At 38.2% G+C, this 9,527-nt stretch overlaps 1 protein-coding gene and 1 pseudogene across 1 annotated transcript; both read left to right on the top strand.

Annotated features, from left to right (window-relative positions):
* The first annotated feature begins 343 nt into the window (after positions 1–343).
* On the top strand, positions 344–4,156 carry LOC103401315 (uncharacterized). The gene is made up of 5 exons (XM_008340025.4): positions 344–1,157; positions 1,501–1,968; positions 2,313–2,690; positions 2,782–2,849; positions 3,746–4,156. The coding sequence occupies exons 1-5, from the start codon at positions 516–518 to the stop codon at positions 3,954–3,956; spliced, it is 1,767 nt and encodes a 588-aa protein (XP_008338247.1). The 5' UTR covers positions 344–515; the 3' UTR covers positions 3,957–4,156.
* A 1,649-nt stretch (positions 4,157–5,805) lies between these two features.
* Positions 5,806–7,986, top strand: LOC103415997 (pentatricopeptide repeat-containing protein At2g29760, chloroplastic-like; annotated as a pseudogene).
* Positions 7,987–9,527: the final 1,541 nt, after the last annotated feature.

Below are 9,527 nucleotides of genomic sequence, written 5' to 3'. Positions count from 1 at the left end.
ATTGAAGTAATTTTCTATAATTTATCCAAATACCAACGTTTAAGTAAAAAGAATTGTGTAGATTACACTGCCAATAAAACCTTTTCACACAACCCACCGCACCAAACAGCGTCTGCCCTCCCATTTCTATACTCTTCTCATCATCTCCTGTTTTGTATGGTCACGGTTAAGTCACGTCAACATTTTATATTCCTATTACTTTTTGTTTAATTATTTTTATAAAAAAATCAATATAAAATATTGATGTGATTTAACCGTGACCACACAAATATAAGGAGATGGGAAGAGTATGAAAATAGGAGGGCAAACAATCCACCTCCAAAGACAAAAAGGCCCTTCTCGTCAGTTATCAATGACTGCAATTGAGTTTAAAAAACCCTAAAAAAATTCCCCCAATTCTGAGATTCAAAAACCCTCAAACGTCAAAACCCTCTCTCTCGTCATACTTCCCCTCTTTCCCTCTGACAAACAAAGAAAATAGAGAAAGAAAATATCCTCTGAAATGCATAGCAGTGATGCAGAAACTGCTTCGTATAAGCTCATCAGGCCCCATTCTCTGCACTTCGGCTAAGGCCGCCCCTCTTTCTTCTCTCCCCTTGGCCTCTGACCTTCTATCGAAAGCTCTCAGCGTCTCACCCAATAAACCTCCAACAATGCACGCTGCTGCAACTGCAGCTTTTCCCGCCGGCGGCGGCGGCGGCTCGGCCCTCGCCTCTACCATTCACTACAAACCCGCTTCCAGTACTCCCTCCTCTCGCTCTAACTGTGGCCTATGCCGCTGCTCTGTCTCTGTCGGCGGCAGAACCTCATCCCGGGCTTGGCTTGTCCTCAAAGACTCAGGCTTGGGCTCTCACCCGGCGTGGCTGCACACGAGCTCTGATGGGTCATTTTCTGTTTCCGCCGTGGAGGGATGCAAGATTTTAGAGGAGCGTTTTGAGGGTTTGGGCGGTGGCGCTGGTGAAAACCCTGAAAAAGGTTCGGGGGACGAGAAGCCGAATAGGTTGAGTCGGCGGCAGAGGGGTTCTGTAGATGGTGGTTTGTTGGCTGGAAGCCCGGACTTGTTGGCGATTCCTGGCGTGGGGCCGAGGAACTTGAAGAAGCTGGTGCAAAAGGGTATTGGGGGAGTTGCCGAGCTCAAGCAATTGTATAAAGATAAGGTATTGTGTATGTATTGTACTTATTCTTAAGAGCTTATATGTTGTGAATGTTATGTTTTGTTGCCATGCAGGTTTGGGATTGATGATAATTTTTTCCTTGAATTTTTAGTGGTTTAGATTATTCTAAATTTTGGATTTTTGGAATGAATTTGACTAGATATTCAAGCCTTTTTCGGATTAGTTCGGGAATCGGTAAGGATGATTTAGAATGCTTACTTTTATGTAGCATGGATTTTGGAAGCTGTAAAGAAACCAATTCTCTTTCTCTAATAGTTACATTATAGCTGATATATGGACACCTATGAATCTATAATGACAAGGAGTTTTGAGCTGCTGCTTGCAGTTCTTCGGAAAATCTAGTGAGAAGATGGTTGAGTTTTTACGAAGTTCAGTAGGAATCATCCACAAAAACCATGCTGAGAGTATCACTACTTATATTAAAGAGAGTGTTGATGAAGAATCTACGGAGGACGACTCGAACTCGGAACTGAAGCCAAAGCAGAAGAAACGACTTACTTTCTGCGTTGAAGGAAACATCAGTGTTGGAAAGTCAACATTTCTTCAGAGAATAGCAAATGAAACACTTGAGTTAAGAGATCTTGTTGAGGTGGTTCCAGAACCTATTAATAAGTGGCAAGATGTTGGCCCTGACCATTTTAATATATTGGATGCTTTCTATGCTCATCCAGAGAGATATGCCTATACCTTCCAGAATTATGTTTTTGTTACAAGGTTGATGCAGGAGAGAGAATCCTCTGGTGGTATGAAGCCCCTCCGGTTGATGGAAAGGAGTGTTTTTAGTGACAGGATGGTAAGATCCTGTTATTCTTCAGTTACTTAACTTGAATTATTGCATCTTTGTTTCTTTAAATTTGTCCATGGAGTTGGGGAAAACTGTTAACTCCACTTCTTATTCTGTTATATCATTATATATAACTGTAAATGCTCCTCCATTAAGAGAAGGAAAAAAACTGTTTTATTTGGAAATGGATTTTGAATTTTTGTAACCTCATCTAAATTCCAACAGTGTCCAAAATTGATGGAATTGAAACTTTGCAATTCTTTCATTTTCCTGTTTGGTTAATAATTCAAGGGGAACCAAACCTGTCTTAAAGTTTCAAGGCTGATGCATTTATTTCATTTTACATAATAAAGGTTTTCGTTCGAGCGGTTCATGAAGCGAAATGGATGAATGAGATGGAGATCAGTATCTATGACTCCTGGTTTGACCCAGTTGTATCATCCTTGCCCGGGCTTGTCCCTGATGGTTTCATATATCTGAGAGCAAGTCCTGATACTTGTCACCAGAGAATGAAGCTACGCAAGAGAGCAGAGGAAGATCAAGTCAGCCTAGAGTATCTCCGTGGCTTACATGAAAAACATGAAAGCTGGCTTTTCCCATTCGAGAGTGGCAATCATGGTGTATTGTCCATTAGTAAGCCTGCCTTACAAATAGACAGCTCATTACCTTCTGATATCAGGGACCGTGTGTTCTATTTGCAGGGTGATCATATGCATTCCAGCATTCAGAAGGTATCATATTCACAATTCACATTAATCTGGTTGGCCTTCTGTTACCTCATCTCCCCAATAATATGATTCATTTTTCTTTGATGGTCTGCAGGTTCCTGCTTTGGTTCTCGACTGTGAGCCAAACATTGATTTTAACAAAGACATTGACGCAAAGAGGCAGTAAGATAGCCTATACTTAAGAAGCTTGCATGAGAATTTTACTTATTTCTGACTTTTTCTTGGAAATATGCTTTTTTGTTATATTGTTGTTTTTCTGCTATGATTATGACTCAAAGTTGCATATTCTTTGTGTATATTATTAATAGTTAATCACTTCAAGTCCCCGAGTAATCTGGCTGCTAAGTTTGTTTTACTCATCATGTAAAAACATCATTGAGTATCGGTTTGGTTTAACTGTTATGTGATAAGCATAGGCACATATGCAGATTGCCCACACACCCCAAATTACTTCCCCCACACCCATTTTAATTGTTTAATATTTTCCATCAAGTGTTAGTGGTGTGTCAAAAAATATTAAAAAAATAAATGAAAAGGTGTGGGGGAAGTAATTTGGGGTGTATGAATATAATCTCTCTATATCTATTTTTATCTCATATATGTAAAAGTATCCATATGCTCCTGGATTGACTTAATTGTTTGAAATCTTAAAACGAAAACAGCTAACATGTGTTGTGTTTGGCCTTTGTTGGGCTAATCATATTCTAATATTTGGTAGGAGTGGTCTCTGATAAAGTGATGACTTTTGTGAAAGAAATGTCAGCCTGAACTAGATGTTCTGAACCCGTCACATTCTTGTGGATGACAGTATGGGATTGTGCTAATGCTTAAGAAAATTACCTCCTGACCAGTTTTATTGATGACATGGTCAGGTGGCTAAAACAATAATCACCTGTTAGCATTACTATGGTGCTGTTTAGGTACTTAATTGTTTCGCATTCCTTTATATTTATTACATATTAGGACTGATCTGTTATCTATTGGTGCTATGCTGATAAATCTCTATCATGTTTGTTCTAACTGCCATTCTAATTTGTTTTGCAATTTGGATTTTGAAGGTATGCTCGACAAGTAGCGGAGTTTTTTGAGTTTGTGAAGAAAACACAAGAAGTTCCATCTGCAAAAAGTTGTGCAGAAGCCAAGAAGACTAGCCAACAACAAATACTGCTGCCACGAAATGGAGAATTATGGGTTCCTGATAAGCATTTTCCAGGGTCAGCCCTCAAATCTTTGGATTTTAGACGAGCCATGTCTTTCATGTCGGGCTAGCGGGTTTGGTTCCTCTACTCTAGTTTCTGTTCAAGCTCTGCCAAGATTGATGTCATGGGTCATCAGTTCCTGTCTCATTTGTGTTTGGGTGACGATATGTCTAGATCTTTTGTGCTTGTAAAAATAGGTTTTTTCTAACCCTAGAGATGTAGAAAAACTTGTACCGTTGTTTAATTAATCGGAGTGTTGGTTGAAACTTATATTAATTTGAATTGAAACACTATCAATGTCTACCCAAAAACGAGAACAGTGTCACCTTTAGGTATACTATCTTTTTGTAGCGCAAAGTATGCCATGCCAAAGAAATGAGGACTCACTGTTGACATGCTCGCAATGAGCATCGACTTGAATTGAATGCACGCACGCTCACTCTAATTGCAAAGTCGTGTATAACATACATTCACAACAGTCACTTAGTACAATGATAGTGTGGTATTTCACTTCACTGGTAACTGAGGTTTTATGTTTGATTATCGTCAAAGACTAATTTGAATTACATTAGTGAGGCTTAACCCACTCCCCTCTTCCTTAGACCACTGCCCAAAATTAAATAGGTCTAAAATAATTTAAATCAAATTTAACTTAAATCTTTTTACATACCCATGTATTTATTTGATTTTTAATTACTTATCAGAATTTTAATATTTTTAGATTAAAATGTTCATAAAATAAATTGGAATAATCTACATAAATTTTAGGGTAAATTACATTTTACCCTCTCAGGTTTGTGGTCGATTGCAATTTCTTATAGCATCTTTTAAACATTTCAATTTCATACATTTACTTATCATTTTATTTTAATTTCATACATCCGTTAAGTAAACCGTTAAATGATGATGTGACAAATATGAGATCAACATTTGTGCTGACGTGACTGCCAAATTTGTGCCACATGGCAAAAAATAATTTTTTATACATTAAAAAAAAACCCAGAAACCCATCTTCTACCCCCCCCCCCCAGCCCCCCGAGACCTACCTCCCTCTCCTCCACTATCTTCACCTCCCATCTCATCCAAAAACCCACATATTTCTAGCGACCTCCATCTCTTTGTCTTCCTCCTTCTCTCATTCTAACCTCGAATTGGCGTCAATCAAACCCACGAGATGCAGCCAACAACGACATCGGAAGGGGATTTTGGTATTTGACAATTGAAGGAGTGCTATTCTTCATGCAAAAAATATGGGGTTTTTTTGGGTTTTGGGTGGGGTGGGGGAGGGGGGGGGGGGGTTGCGGGGAGGCGGGGGTGGGGTGGAGGGGTGGGATGGGGTGGGTCGGGGAGAAGATGGGTTTTTGGGGTTTTTTTTATAATGCATACAAAATTATTTTTTGCTACGTGGCACAAATTTAGCAGCCACGTCAGCACAAATGTGGATCTCATATTTGCTATGTCATCACTTAACGGTTTACTTAACAGATTTTCTAACGGATGTATGAAATTGAAATAAAATGATAAGTAAATGTATGAAATTGAAATGTTTTACAGATGTTGTAAGAAATTGCAATCGATCCCAAACCTAATGGGGTAAAATGTAATTTACCCTAAATTTTATTTTAAAAAAAGTATCGAAAAAAAAATGCCAAAATCATTCTTTAATAGTCTCAGACTAAAATTTTAAGCTATAAGGGTTAGAAAATAAAAGTAGTTTTTAGGTTATAGTTTAAAATTTAAGCTATAAATTTTTACGCTTTATCCTCAAGAATTGAAGATGGTACATTTAATATCGTTTGTTACAAAAAAAAAAAAAAAAAAAAACAAATAATGCACGTTTTGTTAAATTTAGGAACTTCAATTAATGAAAGTTTAGTTTAAAAACTAATTGTAAACTAAGATGAATTAGTCAAACTAAAAGCATCTAAAAGACACTTTCATTTCCTCAAAAGCTGAGAACTTGCTTCTGTTCATCATCTTACTCTGCTCTTCATCTTCTTCACACACTCTTTTCCTATCCACTTCCCAATCCCTCCACCGACTTAGCTGTTTTTCTCCAGGGCCGTATTTCACATCCTCTCCTCCTTCAAATCCACGCTCATGTCTTTCAGCTCGGTGCTCACCAGGACAACCTGATCGCCACCCGTCTCATCGGCCATTACCAGTTTCGTCTCGCTCTCTGAGTCTTTCATCAGCTCCGAAAACCCAACATTTTCCCTTTCAATGCAATCATCAGGGTCTTGGCTAAAGAGGGTCTATTCTCCCATGCATTTTCCCTCTTCAAATGCTTAAAATAGAACTCTCTTTCGCCTAATGATTTCACCTCCTCGTTCCTTCTCAAAGCCTGTTTTCGCACCGAAAATCCTCGTTATGTCAAACAGATTCAAACCCATGTTACCAAAATGGGGTTTCTTTGCAATAGCCTGCTTTAGGTGTATGCTCGCGGAATTAAAGATTTGGCTTCTGCACGTTTGGTGTTTGATGAAATGCCTCTGAAGCGTAGTGTTTACTGTTGGACATCGTTAATTGCTGGTTATGCTCATTCAGGTCAGAGTGAGGAAGTTTTGCAGCTTATCTTAATGATGGTTAATGAAAATTTGCGGCTGGAAGATGATACAATGGTCAGCGTCTTGTCAGCGTGTTCAAATCTTGAGATGGTTGCACTTGAGAAATGGATTGAGATCCTATCAGATATTGTCGATACTAAGAATTTTGGTTGTGACTCTGTCGACACTGTCCTTTTATATTTGTACGGGAAATGGGGAAAGGTTGAGAAGAGTAGGGAAATATTTGATGAAATTGGTGATAATGGAAAGCAAAGCGTGCTTGCTTGGAATGCCATGATAGGTGCATATGTTCAGAATGGTTGTCCTCTGGAGTCTCTGAGTCTTTCCGCTTAACGGTAGAAAACCCCAGTCATGGGCCTAACCATTTTACGAGGGTCAGCGTGCTTTCAGCTTGCACTCAAATTGGCGATTTAGACCTTGGTTCATAGGTTTACCAATACCTGAAATCTAAAGGAAGCATACGGTAATTAGGTCAAACAGAATCCTAGCCACTGCATTGAATCATTGATCAACATGTATGCAAACTGTGGGAGTTTGGAGAGGGCAAAAGAAGTATTTTATCAGATGCTCACGAAAGATATTGTTTCATTCAGCGCCATGGTCATGGGTCTTGCGATTAACAGTGAAGAAGATGAGGCTTTGAGGCTATTCTCGGTGCCTTATGTGCATGGGGTCACTCTGGTTTATCGGAGGAAGGACGTCAAATATTTAGTGGTATAACCTTAAGGTTTTCTGTTTATCCGAAATTAGAACATTATGCTTGCTACATTGATATCCTTGCAAGGGTAGGCCTACTCGAAGAAGCTTTAGAGGTTGTAAAATCCATGCCCCTTGAGCCTAATAATTTTGTGTGGGGTGCTTTGCTCGGTGGTTGCCTGCTCCACTCTAGAGTTGACGTGGCTCAATATGTTTCCAATAGACTGGCTCAAGTGGATACTGAGAATTCCAGAGGCTTTGTGATGCTAGCTAATACATTGGCATTCGATCATCGATGGGGCGATGTCTTTTAGCTGCAACGGTTTATGAGGGAGAAGGGGGTGGCCATGCGGCTCGGCTGTAGTTGGATCAGCATCAATGGTGTTGTGTAAGAATTTGTTGTAGGGCGCCCTTCACATCCTCAAATTGAGGGCATATATAATACTTTAGATGGATTGGTGAAGCAAATGAAGGTAGCAAGTCTTTAGGGGGAGTTCAGAAGCATCCAAGGAAAACAAGATTTCTATCATCCAAGGAAAAGACGATTTTTTTTTTTTTTTTGAGTACATCGATATTTTTACACTAGGGGGAGAGGGAGTTCAGCTAAGCCACACCTTGAGTAGCCTAATTTATTATTGAATTCGTCATCCACGAGATTCGAACTTGAGACCTCTCACTTCTAAGTGAAGAGGAATACCACTATATTGTAGTATTGAGTGGCAAGAAAATAAGATTTCTACTCAGTAACTTTCTTAGCTAGTTCAATCTTCTCCACTTTTGTAGAGTAATTCTCATCAAAGAGCGTATCATACTTAATGTACAATTCATCATAAGTCATCTCCTCATTGCCATTCAGAATAGAATCATCATTACTTAGAGACACTTCCTCAATTGGGGCAACTAAAGCAACAACCTTTTCTTCATCATTTGACGACTCATCAGACTGCATAGAACCTTGTTCATTGTCATCACTCCAAGCACCCATCATTGCCTTTTTGCGCTTTTAACCAAGGAGTTTGGTGTTAGCACAATCAGCAGCACAGTGCCCACTTTCACCACATGCAAAGCAGGGACTAGGTATCTTCAATAAACCTTCGTCTCCTTTTCTAGTGAATCCTTTATTCTTCACTTCAGTGGGTTGTTTTTTCCCGACTGCTTGATGGCTCACTAAACTATTTAGAATCTTTCCCTTTGTTTTTGAGAATTCTTCTGAATTGTTTGACGAATAGAGCAAGATCTGTAAGACATATTCTGAAATCAGAACAACAAGACATTAGGATCACGAATAAATCAAATCAATATAAAATAGACATTAACTAATTATATTAAACTTATCTGTAGAATACGGAAGACATTGCAGATTTCTAGGTTGTCTTTTACTTCCAGTACTTCAATAATCTCTCTACTATGAATAGGGTTTAGCGTATTTTGAGAGATTAAGCGTATGGAAGCAGGGACTTAACCATAATATTTATATCATTAGGGTTTAATCATAGCTGACCTATTATTGGTTATGAAAATCAAACCCTATCACTTAAGTGTTTAAGTCCCACCATGATACTATATCTTTGTAGCAAAATCCATCAGATTTCTTTAGGTCAATTGCAAAGGTTAAGACTCCATAATCCTTATTTCACTAGGATTATCAGATTACTTATGTCGTTAACAACTCGATAAACAAGTGGCATACAACATAAGTAATCCAATACATCATTCATTGTCATTCACAACCTTACATTTTCCCACTTGAATGTCAATGATTTATCATAACAAATAAGAACTCATGGTGATCACTGAGTCTTCATAAGTATGCAACAACCTTTCCTAGCAACCTGTCACTTTGAATTGAATGCAGAACCAAAGAAAAACAAAGAACAACTTGGTCTGTTCCTTGCACTCCAAGATCACATACACATTCAACTTAAAGCACTTTGTTGCTAACAAAGTCATGGTGTCAAGAGCTAATAGTCAAAACATTAGCTCACAAGTCAAACTGAAAATATGAAAATATATTTCAGTACAAAAGTAGTTCACAAAAGAACTCAACAACGTTGGTAACAACATCCAACTTTTCTGTCAATTTAGATTATGATAAGAGAACGAGTAAAATACGACATACTATTTATAAAATCAGAACCTCTTATTAAAATTTATGAACAAAACTTAAACAAAATTTACTCTTAAAATATCAGCCACTAACACTTGAAATTTTTAACACCAAAGGTAATCTCTTACTCCCACTAATTAGTAGAGATAAACAAATTATTACTCCCACTGATTAAGAGAGTAAAAAAAACTTTATAAATGCCTATAAAATGAAATAGACACCTTTCAAATACTCCCATTAGCAAAACATTAGTCATGGGATCTAAAACATA

Source organism: Malus domestica, chromosome 10, assembly GCF_042453785.1.
Source record: "Malus domestica chromosome 10, GDT2T_hap1".
NCBI lineage: Eukaryota > Viridiplantae > Streptophyta > Magnoliopsida > Rosales > Rosaceae > Malus > Malus domestica.
Note: the sequence above shows the minus strand (reverse complement) of the source record. Positions and strands in the feature narration are given on the sequence as shown.

Coding starts and splice junctions, on each gene's coding strand:
- LOC103401315 (XM_008340025.4), top strand. CDS start 516: ATGCAGAAACTGCTTCGTATAAGCTCATCAGGCCCCATTCTCTGCACT. Junction 1,158..1,500: donor AGCAATTGTATAAAGATAAG/GTATTGTGTATG, acceptor TGCTGCTTGCAG/TTCTTCGGAAAATCTAGTGA. Junction 2,691..2,781: donor TGCATTCCAGCATTCAGAAG/GTATCATATTCA, acceptor GATGGTCTGCAG/GTTCCTGCTTTGGTTCTCGA.